Genomic DNA, 17,494 nt, shown 5'->3' on the forward strand with positions numbered 1-17,494 from the left:
GGAGCCTGAGGGAGGCCTTGAGTAACAATGTCCAGCCGGTTGACCTCTATAGTGTGACCTTGAGTTTCCACACCCTGTCCAAAGCAGCAATCATGGCATGGGAGGGGCTGAGGCCAGGGGGGAAGCTCCAGGCAGGGCAGGGAATGCCATCTATAAAAATAGCCTTCATTATTCTGAATTTTCCACAAATAGTTTCAAAGAACAAGGCATCATTTCATCTTAATGGCTGGCGTGAATTGTTTTGGGCTGTGTAATGGAAAACCCTTGCATTTGGCAGCGTGGCCTCAGAAGTGGCCTGCCTTTTTCACCGCTCCACACCACAGGGACCACATATTGGCACATTTCAAACAGTCTATTTATAAAACCTCTTCTTGTTGTTCTGTGAGTACCTCAGACTTCCGCTTCAGTATATTGACCTTAAGAAACACCTCTGACGGAGATCCAAGTGGTACTTAGTTGCTCGTCTGAGGTTCTGCTTTTCTGGGCAGCGGCCGTCTGATGTGGAATATAATGCTGAGCCCGTAGATCACATACTTTATCTGTCATCTTGCTTTTAGCCAGTCTTAAGAAGTGGAAGAGGCATATAGTCTATAAAATAGGACCTCAGTAAACTTGCTCTCTTTATGTCTGAGGCTGGCGCCGCAGACAGATGTGTTCTCATGTGCCAGCTTGAAACTTGGAGCAGACGGGGTTCAGCCGTGTGAGGAGACTAATATGTTTGTGACAGCATTTTCACTCGTGTCATAGGCAGACTGGCTGATTCAAAATGCTCTTAATGCTATTGGCATAGATAATATAACTTGCCAGAAATGTATTTTGTCTTTTATAAAATGTTTCGTAAACAACCAGACAGGAAACCTCTTGTTTGCTAAGATATGGGGCGTAGATAAACAAGTAAATTAAATAATAGACTTCTTTATCCAAGGGATCAAATGTTTATAGGCACAGCGGGGTCTCAGATCAATGGTCTTATGCATGTGGTCGCCGAGGGCAAGTCGCTACTTGGAAAGGGAGACGGAGGCTGAATGAGTACTCTTGACACTTCGCTTACTCACTCCATAGTTTCAAAAACAACCCCCACCCACCCTGTTTGAAACACAAAGAGGGGGGAGTGAAAGAGAGAGAGATATTCCATGCCTATTCTTCTACCCTCTCGAGCAAGGACCGCCAGCTAGGCGACTATTTTTAGCTTCACCACACACTATTTTTAGACCACTACCACTTTTTGAGGCACTTAATCGTAGATCAAACAAATGAGTGATATTGGTGGTTTTATTGGGGGTTCGTTCTTTATTTTTAACATATCATTATATATTGTTTATGTTAAAAGAAAAAAAAGAAATGTAGGAACTAAATGTGTACACGTGTTTTGCCTTGATTTTTGTCAACGCCCTTTTCTATGCAATACAACAAACAATTATCTGGAAGCTTCAAGTCCAAACCGAAGAGGTGAGGCGGGTGGAGACGGGAAGAGGAGGAGGACAAAGGTTTGCCTCTGTTTGTGGAATTCACCACACTTTGAACACCGGAAAGAGGTTTCACACACACTATATATATCATATGTTGTAGCTTGTTAATAGTTTCTACCAACCTTAAAGCTTGTTTGTAACTCTGTGAAGGACTTTAAGGGCCAACTTTTCCATTATTGTTAACACTGTAAATACATGGGTAGAGGTGTGGGAAAAGTTACTAACAGCTATCCGATTTCTGTCACCCACTCTTCAACACGTAATTCTCCACTCCATGTTATAACTAATATCTTTTAAAAAATGTGCTGTGGCGTGTACACAGACTGCCATCAGAGTCTTTGTTTTATCAAACTGATACTGTTAGCTTTCCAATGTCACAAGGTTCATTTGCTTAGTCAATCAAAGCAGCTTCAGACCTTAATTCTCAGCTCACGGGGAAAAACAAGTCAAGTTGCTGATCTCTGTCGCCAGTAAACACTGAGGTACTGTGATCTATTTGACTACCCCACCCCTTACCTCCAAGTTACACCACATGAAACATGAAAACCTCTAAACGACTCTCCACAAAATGACTATGGACAACTGTAAGGCAGGAGATATGACCTGACGCCCTTATTTCTTTTGGATGCTGACACATGTTAAAGTCGTACAGGATAAATTAAAGAAGGCATTCAGGCCAGAGTAATTATACAGGGTTTCAGGGCCATGAGAAGAAGTCATTCAGTGGCCTGATCAACACAGAAAACTCCTTAAGGCTAATGTTCTCCATGCTTGTTTAGAAACCAAATAAGCATACAGAATAGCACACATGCTGGAAAATATTTTCACAAGAGCGCGACAGAACACGAGCACACTGGCACTTCAGAGGGGGAGATCACATGTTGTGTTGACTTGCGAGAATATTATGAGAAAGCAGAGGGTTTAAATTAATAAAGAACGGAATTTTTAAGGTACATGACAGTGAAATAATCTGAAAGAATATCTGTAGTATTCTTTATGTGTGGACAATGATATTTTATTGCCAATTGAAGCATTGTGCAAGGCATGAAGTGAACTGGTGTGGTTGCGCTTCATTACTCGTTTTCTCTTTGCCATCTCCCAGACATACCTGCTTGATTTATTTTCTCTTTATGTTTTATCATTTTCACCCCAGCCCCCAACCCCTCCTTTCTCTACCACCCTCCCTCCCTCCCTCCAGTGGACTGTCACTGGGCTGAAATCACACCTGTGCTTCTCACACATCTCAGCACACGGGTGAAACATACGCAGGGTGAAACATGGTGAGGGAGCTTTGCTGAATCTCATTAGCCAAGCGGGTAGTCATTAACAGAATGACCTTTGGAAATAATTACCAGCCTTCCTCCCTCCATCCCTCTTTCCCTCCCTCCTATTCTTGCACTCATCCATCCCTCTGTCCCTCCCCTTCCCCTTCTCATTCTCACTCGATAGTTCCTTCTAGGTGAAGGCAGAGGAAGAGAAGGAGAAAAGAAGGGAGAGAAATTAGTTGAGGATGGGTGGTGAGGCAGGTCCCTGCTGCTGCTGTTTGAGATTACAGGGTGAGCTGAACTTTCAGATTAGGTTAATCTGCTGGAAATGGGATTGGCCAACAGCCTTTCCTCGGGCAGGTAGGCAGGTCAGCCCAGAACCAAGAGGCATGTGCCATTCCATGTGATACTTGAGCAAGAGTGTGCTTTGTGGCTGAGGTCATCACAATGCCGTTGGCTCTGCAGGGTTCAAGCTAATTGTCACCGTGCATTTGCACACACATACACCCATGCAGTGCAGTCTTTGGAAACACACACTTACAAAGGCCAAACACCCTTTTTCTGTGTGAAAATAGGCACAACAGTTTATTTGCACATACAGTACACAGGAATGGTTTAACATTATGGCACAGGTATATCCAGGCATTGAGGGGATATCGTTTTTTCACACCTTAGTTACTAACCCTTTGGTTGTTTCAAAAACCTGTGTTCTTTGTTTCAACAGAGAGGAAATCAAACACATTGTGGAACAGGGATTTGGCACAGCCCAAGTGTGTTGTTGGATTTGGGGCATTCACAGCAAGAACCAGCCAATGTCGCTTAGGTCTGGGGCCTGGGGTTGATCTGCAATCATGGGGAGGGGAAAGAAAGGACTCTTTCATGTGCTATTGCAATTAGCAAGCCCCGTTCCCGCATAATAAATCACCAATAAGAGCTAAAAGTGATTGTTCTTAAGCCGGGGAGAAAAGAGAAAAAAGGAGAGATGGATCTGTTCTCTTGTCATTTCCCAACACAGATCCCCATTTCTCCTCTAATGCTGTTCGCATGTCCAGGAAACCGGCCTGGCAGACAGCAAGTATAGGAAATCTATCTGCGTGTTTGACTGTTTTATCTGGAGCCAGACTCAAAGTGTACTGTAGACCTGCCAGGACGACACATTTGGAACCAGCTTTGACATCAGACGATGGGCGGATCCACCTCTGTGTTTGCTTTTATCACGTTTGGAGAACTAAGATGAGCTTACTTTGAACAATTAGCTTTAATTAAGTGGACATCCCTACTATATACCAGCTGGAAAGATTGTGTACTACATATTTTATCAAAGTCTCTTGGGGGAGTTTCTGCGAATTGAGATATTACTGTATCCTGCATGGCAATACATGTGTGTGATTAAATGAAAGCATTTAAAACATTACAAAAATAGATTAAAATGTTTTTTGGATTCCACTGTTTTAATGTGATTGTTAAGAGGTTCTTGATGTCATACATTGAGATAATAATAATAATACTTAATGTGCACTCAATTTGATGGCTGATGTTTTCTTTTGTTTTACCACTGTCTCAGAGAAGGGTTTGCTTTGGTTTCTTTGGCTTTTGCTTCCAGAGATATTTATGGAAGTGTCATTCCCAACTGAGACTGTTTCAACTGAGTCATCAAGACCTTCTTTACCTCTCTCTCTCTCTTTCTTTTTCATTCCCCCACAATCTGTCTCTTACATACATAAACCCGTTGACCCATGCTTAGATTCAACCGAATGCAAAACAATCTCTTAAAGATTGTATATGTTCAATGAAAAACTAGAGAAAACAATGAATAGAAAAAAAGTGAGGGAGTGATAGAAAAAAGGCCTCCAGCCTCTTGTAAACATGCTGTAGCTAGAGAGGCTGTGCAACGCTCTCAGTGCCACTCTCTCAACAACGCTAATTATCAAGCAAAGACATGCTAATTACATAGAGCTTTATTGCTAATGTAGCAGGCCTCTATGCCAGCCGCCCACACTCTGAGCTCCGCTCCCCTACCTCTGCCTCTCCTCCCACTACACCTTCAGGCATAGCAGCAACAGAGGGAGAGAGATGCAAGCAGTTTGTATACTTCTAAAGACATGAGCTTTCCTACAAATTGAAAATTAAATATGTCACAGACAGATGTCATATCTAAAGCCTAATTGCTTCTCTGTCTACACCCCTAAATCCAGCTGTCCATGTTGTTCTTGACCTCCTCCTCATCATCCTGCCATCTCAGCAGGAAGTCCGCTTCGCTCGTGCCTCCCCCTAAACTCAACAACCCACCCACGTTCCTGCACCTGTGACGTAGCCTAGCAGCGGCACACAAGGCTCGGCAGGAGACATCCACCCCCCTTTTCCCCTCACTCGCCCTCTCTCTCCACAGAACCGCCTCCCACCCATGCTAAACGTACTAGTGTCAGCCCTGTGGCCAATCCTGTTAGCACGCCGCTGCTAAGGCTGAAGGCCTCTTCAGATCGATTTCTCCCGCTGTGACTCGCTCAGAGTCCTCCAGGGATCACAGTGTAGGTAGTGCTCCACAGCACTCTCTCTCCCACTAGGCTCTTTAGCGTCTTCCCCTGACACGGCTGTTTACACGTTAGCCATCCTCTGCTCTCTAATGGAGACACAGTTAAAGGGAGAGCTTCAAAGCAGGGAGCTCTCGTCACAGGCACTTGCTGAAACATGTGATGACTCTCTTCATGGGTTCAGCTAGGGCACGGTTATACACTGAGTATATAGTGACTGAAGGGTTGGCGCATTAAGGATATCAGTGCTTACAGGCACTCTAGAGATATGAGTGGATGCTAAAGGGGTTAATGTAAATGGTATAATGCATGAAGGATTATTTCCTAGTTCTTCTTACTGAGATATAATTACTTTTTACAAACTGTGGCAATTCATTTAGATTTCTAATAAAACTCAAACTAAGCTTTGGGGACAGATCATAGATGTAAACAGCTTTAATAATTGTTTTGCATTAAAGAGTTGCACATGATATTGTAACTATTAAAAATAAAGACATTGATGTTTTAAAGCTTACACAGTTTTAGCCTCAGCCACATTTACAATTCAAAAACTCAATAAGATGAGTTATAGGAAGTTAATTAAAGCATACAATGCATTGTAAGCAAGAATATAAGCTGTCATGCTGCCTCTATTGGATTTATTTGTGTTTCTAAATGCTTTCCATGTTAATGCACCTCGTCCATTCTCTCTCGTCATTAAGGTTAGCCATATGTTGAGTGCTGTATCCCTTGATGTATGAGCGACATTTACCCAGTACATATTTGACTGCACCAACTTGAAATGGTGATGGAACAAAAGCAATAATAACAACAGCAGACAACATTTATTTATGCTGCTTTTTAACCTCCAAACACGATATGAAGGAAGAGGTAATTATATAAGGATGACAACAACGTAAGGCGAAATCTCTTCTAAAACAAAATACATTTGATATGAATATGGTAATTCAGAAGGTTTGTGTTCAGGTGCAGAGTGCCATCTGGAATGGCAGGACTGTTCCCGGTGGGCTTGTCCACCCGTGGGCGGGCGACAAGCCCAGCAACACCCATATGAAAAGATAAAAACATGTCTCATGCTGTTTGATCCTGTGTCAGATCGGCCAGCCAGCTCCATAGGTGTGCATGTTTTATAAGGGTGTAATGCAAAACATAATTACAAATGCTAAGCTAAGAATGGTAGACAAATGTGTTACGCATTGATTGTGATCAAGTCAATGTAACATGTCAACAATTTGTCGCCATCAGGTGTCTGTTGAATCACAGACAAAAAACATTGACAAAAAAAGTGGATATAGACAGTTTTGAGATTTTATATGTATTATTATTTAGAATTTCTAACCTTTATAGTGTAAAACAAGAACAAAATATATTTAATGTCAGGAAGCATTAAAAATGTAATTTGGTTTGCAAAGTTGCTTTAAATAATTAATGCAACAAGCAGACAAATAACATTATTACAACAGTATTTAACATTAGTTTTGTGGGACAGGTGCAGATAAGCAGCAAGCACGTTGAGAGTGCAAGAGAAAGGGATAAACTGTGCATGAATGTGTGTGTGTGGCCCATAGGTTTGTCAGAGCGACAGTGTGAATGTTGCATAACAGGTTCATGTTGAGAGCTTAAGGATCCTGGAGGGGGTCAGTGTCATTTCCTGCTTTATCTACCTGCCTACTGGCTGGCCTTACAGCACTGTTTAACATCACCTTGAGCCACAGTAGCGACATGTGTCCAAAGCAACATCCTTGTATGAGGCACATAATTGCGTAAAAACATAGAGGGCAGGGGCTGGTAATTGCAGCCCACAGGGGACAGACTAAGAGGTCCAAATCACGGATAGGCTACCACTTCTTTTGTTAAAAAGTAGTACACAACAAAAAGAAGCAATTTATATTAGCACATTTTCTTTACATTTATTTGATAGCCTAACTATAATTCTTAAAATATGTTATTGATATGGGCACTTCACCCTTGGGGAAGACACACAACCTATGGGAGCAATTATTTCTTACACTATGTGAAGTGTGAAGACCAAAAGAGAGAAGTAATCTTTTGCTGAATGAGTCACAATGCTGTAACCATCTGTCTGCTTATGTGTTTCTGTGTTCTGTGCATGTGTGTGTGCTCCTGTGCGTGCATACAAGAGTGCCGTGTGCATCATTTTTGTAACTTACCTCCACAATATCGGAGTTGGTCCTGCTCTCATGGGGCTCGTTGTACTCGGTGTATTTAAGCAGGACCTTGTCCATGTCTGTGCTGGCATACTGGAACAGCTTGTTGGTGCTATTGAAGATGATCAGGGCAATCTCACAGTCACACAGCACACTCAGCTCATACGCCTTCTTCATCAGGCCAAACTTTCGCTTTGTAAATGTCACCTAAAAAAGAAGCGGATAGAAAACAAATAGTTAGGCAGAGGCACGGAAGATTTATGTTCAGACATACAGTGTCACTGAACTGAAATTGGCTCATCTATAATCAAATCAATCTTTTTTTTCATCATTAAATTACAGCTAAAAAAGTCCCCCACCCTCAACACGTTCTCTGTAATAAGGGAATAAATAGAAATCCGACATGAAAACTTTTCCTCAATAAAATGAGTAATTTTCAGAGAAACTGAATTAAAGGAAAGTGAAGTCTGCTGATAGTTCAACACCCTACTCTACCAGGAAAAGAAGAAAAAAAAGAAGTTGGGCTTGTTTTTAAGGAACTGAAAATACTGTGTCTCAGACAGATAACGGTAAAGAAGATCAGTTAATGCTGCTACATCAAAGCTCACAGGCGTTCATCTTGGAAAATATGTAACGTTAAATTCTCCACTTTAAATACCCCTACTGTGCTCACACGATCAGTCCTTTTTTTTTTCCCTAAGAGAATGACCTATAACTATAGTAATCCAAAACAAAATGTGAATTTCATTGTGACATTAACACACATTGTTAAGTTGTTTTGTTGCCCAATGAACCACCTCTCATAGTGAATAACAAGACATTAATATAAATAATGGATGGGTTCCCTGTCTGTGCTTGAAGCTATTTGTGAGTGTTCAAATAATGACAATGCACTCTACTTTAACCACACAAAAGAAATCTCTAATAGGGCCTTTTTCTCTCGTTCCCTCTGTCTCTTTTTCTCTCTTTATTTTCTCTCTCTTTCTCTCTGGGTATTTGTAAGTGTGTGTGTGTGTGTGTTTGTGTTTGTATGTGTCTGAGGCCCAATAATGGTACCTTTAATAACACACGCATACAAGTGCCCACATTGTCAAAATAGAACAGCCACTATTCCTCTATTGTTTGGTTCAAAACTAGAGCATTGAAAGTGAGTTAATTCCAGTGAGCTGCACCTGGCTTCTTCTCCAAGCCATGTGTGCACGCTCTTTGGCTGAACGGGAAAACGAGAAAATGTGCCACTGCCAGCTTTCTTCCCTGAGCAACACAGCTTTTTTCATATTGAGATTTCTTTCATTTCCTTCTGTGACTGTGTGTATTATTTACATTGGAGATCTGTATTGACAAAGCTTTTTTTTACAGAGAGGACATACTGCCAGAACTGTGCCCAGCTGGTAGCTAATGATCTCAGTTTGTTGATTAACTGCATGTTTGTCTATTCTCTTCTGACACTTAAGTGGGCCAAAAATCACAGAATGAAAACCTCCCTACACTCATTAAACATTGTCTGAATACAATTGTAAAAGACTCTAAAAACCTTTACAAAGACAGCCTTTAAATAAGAGATCTTTGTGTGTGGTAGACCAGGGTAATGCAGGAATTGATCTTGCGGCATTAATCTATCATGGATTGCCCTTCACATTTTCTCTTTACAACTCGGGGGCCTGAAAGGGGAGATAGGCTTGGATTGATATTGATAGATAGTTTTGAATTTCCTGAAATCATATCTCCCAGGATGCACCAGTGAAACTGAATATCAAACCATGAACTCAACCCTGTCTTCTTCTTCACTGAGAGTGGGTAAAACTGTCGTAACCTCGACCAGCTTCCCCCTAAAGTTTTCCAGTGATGTCATTGCGTCACGCCAAGCTCTGTGTCAGCCCGAAGAGGCTGAAACCAGAGACACGGACGACATTCTTACTCCTTGCAAAGCATTGTGTGCAATGTCAGGTTCTTTTACCTCGGCACAAACACACATCTTATTCACCGACGACATCAGCGGAGAAAACTCCCCTGGGCTCTAAATACCAAGCTGACATTTACACAGTCTCACTGAAATATGAAAAGAAACAAGCCTCATTCTTAACGCTGAAAGATCAAAAGGCATCTTGTGACAATAAAATTAATTGTCATATGCAACCTACCCTGAGCTGTATTGTCTGAAACTGAAAAAGTACTCACTCCAAAGAGGTCTGCCAGCCTTAGAACCGCAGAGCTACAGTGCAAATTGTACATGAGTGTCAATAAGACGACAGGACTGTAGGACAAAAGGTCAAAACAGACTATTCGGGGACATGTCGAGTGTTGTCTTCCCCTAGTGTTTTGATTTAAGGGGCACTGGGGCAAACGCAGGACACAGCTAGCTGCCGGCCCAGATCCGTTATCACCCACACACTCAGTCTCACACTCTGCTGCGGCCATTAATGTTTTAAAAGGTGGCACGTGGCACACACAGTGGGCTGGGTGTTAGTCCCAGAGGTCCATAGCAGCGTGTCCCATAAGGGAGGTCCACATGCAGGCTTAGATAGCTCATATTAGTTGACCACTTGCAAACATCAGCAAAACCACAGACACATACAAACAAAGCAGTGTTTGTAAGTTTTAACTTGAAACCCACTTCTGTGCTGCTTCTAAATTCAACATGTAAAAATTAAAAACACAATCCAATCAAAGTTGTCTTGAGCCTCACACTTTAAATAAGGAACTGAGTGTGCAATTCCCACATAATATATAATTCTCACATAGAGTGACTTTAACAACACCACAGGATGAAAATGAGTGTGATTATGAAAAGCCTCAACTGACCAAACAATAACACCTACATAAATATCACACTGCACCCCCATATCTCAATCTGACACGTACAACATGCCTACTTCAAAATCACATATATTACTAATGCTATGCCTATAGATCCATGAGTACACAGGCAAATATAACATTAAAAAAACACCCATTTTAAAGGACAGTTGGACATCAATACTGTCCTGTAGTTAAATGATGGTGCCAAACATCATGTGCTAACGTGCTAACAAATATTATATTCTGTTTTCAATTTCACTGAAAGAGGTAACTTTGTCGTGACTTCACATGATGCTCTCATGTGATCCTTTCAGCCCATCAACAGTCATGTGATCCTTTCAGCCCATCAACACTCATGCTGGTGTTGTCACCACTGGCCTTTTTTGTGTAAGCCCAAAAAATCTCCCGGCCCACACAGCAGCTCCTAAATACTGCGCTGGATCTGTAATTGATAAGCGACTGCTCTGTGTTTTGAGTGGAGAAGTAAAACAGATGCTTATGAATGGCACACATTATCTTAAAACAATTGAAGATACCCGACCCTGAAACCTTTATCTGCAAAAAAAAAATCAAGTAATCAATAAAGTAGATCTTATAGTCTATGATCATGAAATAATGTGGTGTAATGGTGTATAGCCTTTTCTTGAGGCCCCTATCCTTGTTGTTAAACCAAAAGAACACATTGTAAACCACCCGTGTGTCAGTGTGGGTGTAATCTTTGTTTTGTTGGTTGGTGGGTGCTGTTAGACACACCACTGTGTTAATAACACAGAGAATGACGTTAAAGCACATTTGCAACTGTGCATACTGGTAAAAGAGACCAGTGTGAGTGTGTGAGTGTGTATTTTCACACTAAATTGGTAACCAGGGTGTGAAACCTATCTTCACACACACACACACACACACACACACACACACACAGGATAATTTGATAAACCATTTTTGGCATTAGTTGAGGTAAAGACTAAACCATGTCATGTTAGGTCACTTAACTTGTATGTTTGTATGTTTCCACGACTATCAAAGTGTTCTTGTGACACATTTTATTTATTTAAAAATAAGCAATACATGTCTAACAGCAGAAAAATCCTAATAACTTTTTAACTTCTCAATGATCAAAACTAACCAAGTTTCAAGATTCCAAAAGATTACTCAGTTATGGAAAAGCGTGAAGCAACGATAAGAGATGGTTCAATATTTTCCTTCAAAAATAATTGTAATTACTGTTAGGCCTAGGCATTCATAGCATCTTGAACATACACTGTACACTCAGAGTAACACACCAGCCTTATTCGTTCACCCCTAACCTCCTCCACAACCGCATCCCAAGGGAGATTCAGACACATGCACACACAAATGCATTCAGACACACACCCATGTAAACACCTAAACTTGTTATCGTCACATATCCTTTCAGAGCATATGCCTCTCTATTGTAAAATTGTATTTAACACATTTTAATGCCTTTTTGTATAATATTCTTTTTTCTTTCCACATATGAATGATTATATGTTATAATATATTACGTATGCTATAGCTGGAGAATGAACAGAAGAACAAAATAATTATAAAAATGAAAACAATCAGTTGTGATCTGCACAATTGACCTGTCACATTTCCTCTGGCAAAAATGGGAGAAAAAACGGTAAGGATAAACAGAGGGAAGAGGAGAAAGGAGGGATAGTGGCTGATTCTCTGCCACATGGGTGAGAGGGGAGAGAGAAAGAGTGGAGGGAGAAGAGAGGGGGCGGACGCACAGGAAGCACATTTGTATGCATTTCCTCTCATAACAGGAAGAGGCCAGTGGCTTCCCCTTCACAATGGCTTCGCTTCTGCTTCCCACCTCCTGCCTGCTTCCCTGGGGGAGGAGGAGGTGGAGGAAGAGGAGGAGTGGAGAGACAGGCACCAAAAACTGCTGGTTAGCAAACCAAACATGGCCGTGTGCGGGACACACACACGCAAACACAAACACACACACACTCACATAAATGTCAGTCAACCATGGAGCAGCATGATTTGTCTTGAGACAAACACTTATCCCATTGTCAGGGGCCAAGCAGGAAGACACGGGCTTACGCAAAAGGAATAAGAGGAGCCCAGGACCTGGACCTGAACTCTGCCTCACAGCCAAAGAAGCTGTTAAGAGGGGCATTACGACAAAAGAGGCTTTGTCCAACCTCTAATATATGCTTTGCTCTTCTCTCTCCTCAAACACTTATCAACCTTTATGAGTGTGCCTCATTATACAGTCTGAAAAGGAGGCAGCACACTCCAAACATTTCTTCATTCAGTGTCTGAATCGAAAGTCTCCACTTTGATTAGCTAAAAGCTAACCTGTGGATCTGATTGAGCACTGTCTTAATTGTGCAGATTTGAGTTATGGTGTCCTAAAATACATGCCAGTTCCGTTTTTTCTTCTAACCTAAACTCATAATTATATTTCAGGACAGCACTGTAACGGTTCCTTCTTGGTATGCTCCGGTTTATGTCGAAAAACCGCAACTTTAAAAGGATATGCCCACTGACTAAAATAAAAAGTGGATGTTACATTGCAAGGCCCAAGTTAGTGGCCGGAATGACAAAAATAACTTTGTTTTTTGCGGTGGCTAAACTTTTTTCGTGGCACTAAGGCTGCCACTGTTAGCTATGAGGCACATTATTTCACTTTTCATCTAATGTTTAGTTAGTTTAATCTGTTTTTCATACAGATTGTATTTACGAACACATTTAATAGATTTATGCAGGGGGGTGGAGAGGAATTAATTAATGACCACTCTATAGATTGCATACAAATAAAACATATTTTTATAATATAATTCTTACCTATTCCTGTATTTACAATTATTTTAGAAAACTAACATTTACTTTGAAAATGAAAACATAACATAATGAGCAATATAGCAGGTAAAGAAAAACACGAAGCTAAGCCAGATGAAACATTAACGCAGCGTCCACACGGTTGAAGCTTGCCGGCGGGCGTGTCTGAAACTCGACCAACCACCAATCACATGAATCTTCCGCCCCGGACACACAAGCACACGGTTTGATTGGCTAGATCTTGTACTGGCATATGATTTGATTGGCTGACGCTTCCGTCGAAGCTTCAAAAGTTGAAAATTGCTCAACTTTTGAAGCGAGCAACGCGAGCAAAGCGAAGCGACGGAACCACAATGCAGTTGGCAAAGCGTGACGTCACCCCAAGCTTCAACGCACACCGCGGTGTGGTCGGCCGTAAGACTTTAAAGTGAGTGAAAATTAAGAGAAGAGAGGTGAGAGAGCAAAATGAACCAAGTGTAGAACATGTGAACGTGAAAAGAAACCAGGCAGAAACTGGGAAGGCAAAAGAGAATAACAATACAGCAGAGAGAAGGTGAGAGCCTAGTAAGCCCTTTGCAGGTGAGGTCTCTAGGCGCTGAACATATGACAGAGCGGAGTGCCACACGCTGTGGTAAAAGAAGGAGATGCGAGAAGGTGGGAAACATGGAATTAGAGGAGGGGTGCAGGGGTGAGGATTTACCCTGTGGGCCTCATTATTTTCCTGCTGTTAATTTCACTCGCACATTTTCTCACCCCAGTGCTGTTGATTAGAGAAAAGAATGCTTTGTCGTTGAAACAAAAAGAGCCCTTATTTCACTGGCAGCGCTGCAGTTAACGTAGTGAGGGAAAAGAAGCGCCATATGGTGAAAGACATGGAAAAGAATGTTGTTTTTTTGTTCTTATCTTCTCAAGCCAAGTATGTTATATTGACTGTTGTTTGGGGGAGTTAGGAGATCCTGTCGTTTTACTTCCTGTCATTGATGACCTGAGCCATGTTTAACCTTTGGCACACACACACACACACACACACACACACACACACACACACACACACACACACACACACACACACACACACACACACACACACACACACACACACACACACACACACACACACACACACACACGACAACACACCACTACACGTCGACGATCGCAAGGATTCTCAACACAACACACACACACACACACACACACACACACACACACACACACACACACACACACACACACACACACACACACACACACACACACACACACACACACACACACACACACACACACACACACACACACACACACACACACACACACAGGCAAACACACACCTACAGTACAAGATGTATCTTCTTAGTCTTCTTGGATTCAGGTCAAGGTGTTACAATTATTGTGGCGGGTTGGCTTTTCCTTTCCTGTAGTGGGTGGTCTTACAGGGGGTTTTAGTGCATGTAAACGGGGGTCTGGCAAAGGCTTACAAATCCCTCTGTTCCTCCCAGAGGGGGGTTTCCTCTCCACAAAACCCCCTGCCCTGAACGCCGTCCATTGCTAGTCCTTTGTCTAATTTCTGAACTCTCATTGTGACATCATAGGTGCTCCAATCATATTGGCTACGTGATCAGCTACTAGTAGCTGTGGTCGTCTCTTCTGTTGGGGAGCGCGGCTGGGACCAACACAACAGGGAGCAGGGGTCCAGCTAACCAATCAGGAGAAGACTGGGGGCTCTGGTTTCAGGACAGAAGGTGAAACATCTCTTGGAAAAACAGAGCACTTTGGAACATTAATGACATATAAACATGTCATCAGAAGAAGCACAAATTACAAATCATGAACCTGGAAGCATATAGCATAATATGTCCCTTATTTAACAGACTTGCGGGACCCCAGAAAAGAANAAACACTAAATACACTATCTAAGTGTGTGTCTGAGTGTATAATCTGTTATTTCTCAAATTCATATTAATGTGTGTGCACAAAAACACACACGTGGATACATCTTGTACTGTAGGTGTGTGTTTGCCTGTGTGTGTGTGTGTGTGTGTGTGTGTGTGTGTGTGTGTGTGTGTGTGTGTGTGTGTGTGTGTGTGTGTGTGTGTGTGTGTGTGTGTGTGTGTGTGTGTGTGTGTGTGTGTGTGTGTGTGTGTGTGTGTGTGTGTGTGTGTGTTTCTGTGTACTAACTGGTGCAAGAGAGTCTGCTCTCTGTGTGCAGCCCATGAGTTTATGGCACAGGGGGCCCTTTCATGTGCCCGAGGCTGGGAGAGGGTCTGAGTGGTCGGGGGGCTTGGAGCCAGGGCTCACACACTGCTGCCCACTGTCCGGAGCTCCGGGCAGCCAGTCAACGCCAGGGAGGCCTGGCCCTTCTGCCCCTGCTCTGGGGAAGTGTTTCGGGGTCTGGGGGTGGCAGCCCAAAGTGGCCGCCCAGAGAGAGCCAGGCCCTGTGCCCACTGTGATACTGCAGCTTCAGGGAGGGCAGGGGGGGGGGCTGTGTTGCCCTGTAGGTGGCAAGGTAGCGTTGACAGGCACACCGAGTGGTGCCACTCCGAAGAGGATTGCCTTAAGAAGCATGTAAAAATCAGTGGAAATGTTACAGTAGCTGTAATTTTGCTATTTTGGACTAGAACAGGAAGTGTTCTATATTCTGTTATATACAACTTTATGAGCTGTTGGATGTTAATATTATGTCAAACTAGTTCCACCTATATGTTGCACTGATCATTACAAAAATATCAATATGTTAATCAAATAGGACAAAATGTCTTAGAGCCAAATACTTAAAGAAAAAGTTTTTAGAAATCAAAAATCTGACGAGAAGAATCTGAAAGCAACGCAACAAATTCCTCCAGTGTTTATTTGGCTTCCTTAAAAAGGAAGTGAAAATATGCAAAGCTTCCGTTTGATTTTTTTCCCCTTTAAGAAGTAAAATGTGAGTTTCTGTGTCAGTCTCTGTCTTGTGATAACCGCCTTTACAAAATGCAGTGATGTCATTTATTTAGGGTGTAGGTGCAATGAAGCCTTTTGCTCATCATGCATGCAATATGTTCCTTGTGATTTCATGACATCATATTAGTAGGAACAAACAAATAAATACGTAATCTATCAAATAAGGGATCAGAATTACAAAATCCAGTGATATATTGATTTGCCTTTCCCTGAACCCTTTCTCCCTTCTCTGCTCCCTCCTCGCTCTGTAAGTAAAGCCCGGATATCTCAGGCATCGATTCCCCTCAGGTGTCCTTCCTGTCTCTCTCTTTCCCTCCTTATCCGCAGGAGCCGGAGAGCCTGGTGCAACTGGCGGGCTCAGTCCAAGGTGGGATGAGAGAGAAGGGCTGAGATAACAGCAAGGAGGAAGTGTGGGTGCTGCAGCAACACGATAGCTTTAGTCCTCATCTGAAACTCTGTGACCTCCTCCTCCTCCTCGCTCTTGTCTCTGTTTGAACATCTTTCTTTCAAAACCAAAACACATGAATCAGACTATAGAGCACATAGATGCATGCTGTGACATGCTGTGTCCACTTTATTAAACATTTCTTCCTATGTATTTTTCTCACTCTCCTTTTTATGCCGCAGCTTGCACTCTAAAGTCACTCTGTTTTCAAGATGAACACGCTCTGTATCAGTCAAATCATGATTACTGGGGAATTGTCTTCTTCATCTCAGTTACACTTACATCCTCACTCCCCTCTCACTATCCTCTTGTTACTTGCAATCACAATCATTGAGATCAGTCATGAGAGAGGTTGCAATCTGTTTCAATTACTCCTCCAGTATTGCCCAATCGATTCCTTAAGCCTTTTTATGTCACTACTCTGGCTGCAAATGACTGTGTTTGATAAAGCACACAGTGAGAAACTGTTGTTGACTATTCTTGTGGATGTCAGATAAGAAGCGATGAAGTGAGCCTGTGTGTCCAGACAAGGTGTGTGTGTGTGCCTGTGTGCGTGTTTGACCTGTGATTCAGGGGCCACGTTAACAGCGTATGGATCCAATTGGGCTGCCAGGAAGCTGACAGAGTGTCAGTGGTCAGTCGTGCCACAGGAAGTGATCAATTGTGTGCCTCCAGGGCAGTGGGAGAGCTCTGTCTCTATCTATTTCCTGCCACAGAAGGTGGTGTCTGCTTGAATCAAGCAGTCCACAATGGATTATGTCTCTCTCTCAAGTAATGCCAGCTGCTGTTAAAAAGTGTTTCATTTTTTCTAGTGTGTTATTTTATCAGGATTATTTGTACAATATTGCTGGTTTGAAAATGTATCACTTGTGCTTTGCAGAGGAAAGCTACAGCAGTGCAACGGTTACACATTTAGCTCAGGAGAAATACAGTTTCAGTGTTTGTCTGCCAGGCTGCCCTTCATCTCCACCCTGTTGGCCCAATACAGTGTGTCACTCTAGACCATCCCATCTCTGTTTGGTTGTTTGTTTATGTTTTTTCCCACCCTGACTCTCCG

General features: G+C 42.4%; 1 protein-coding gene across 5 annotated transcripts in view; it reads right to left on the minus strand.

Moving 5' to 3' along the window:
• Nucleotides 1-17,494, minus strand: part of mef2cb (myocyte enhancer factor 2cb) — a 72,565-nt gene that overhangs the window by 23,660 nt on the left and 31,411 nt on the right. For all 5 annotated transcript variants that reach the window (XM_010782445.1, XM_010782444.1, XM_010782443.1 and 2 more), the window contains one exon: nt 7,437-7,640. In XM_010782445.1, the coding sequence (XP_010780747.1) occupies nt 7,437-7,640 (204 nt within the window). The remainder of the gene's footprint in view (nt 1-7,436; nt 7,641-17,494) is intronic.

This window comes from Notothenia coriiceps, unplaced genomic scaffold (genome assembly GCF_000735185.1).
Source record: "Notothenia coriiceps isolate Sejong01 unplaced genomic scaffold, NC01 NC01_scaffold00024667, whole genome shotgun sequence".
Classification (NCBI taxonomy): Eukaryota; Metazoa; Chordata; class Actinopteri; order Perciformes; family Nototheniidae; genus Notothenia; species Notothenia coriiceps.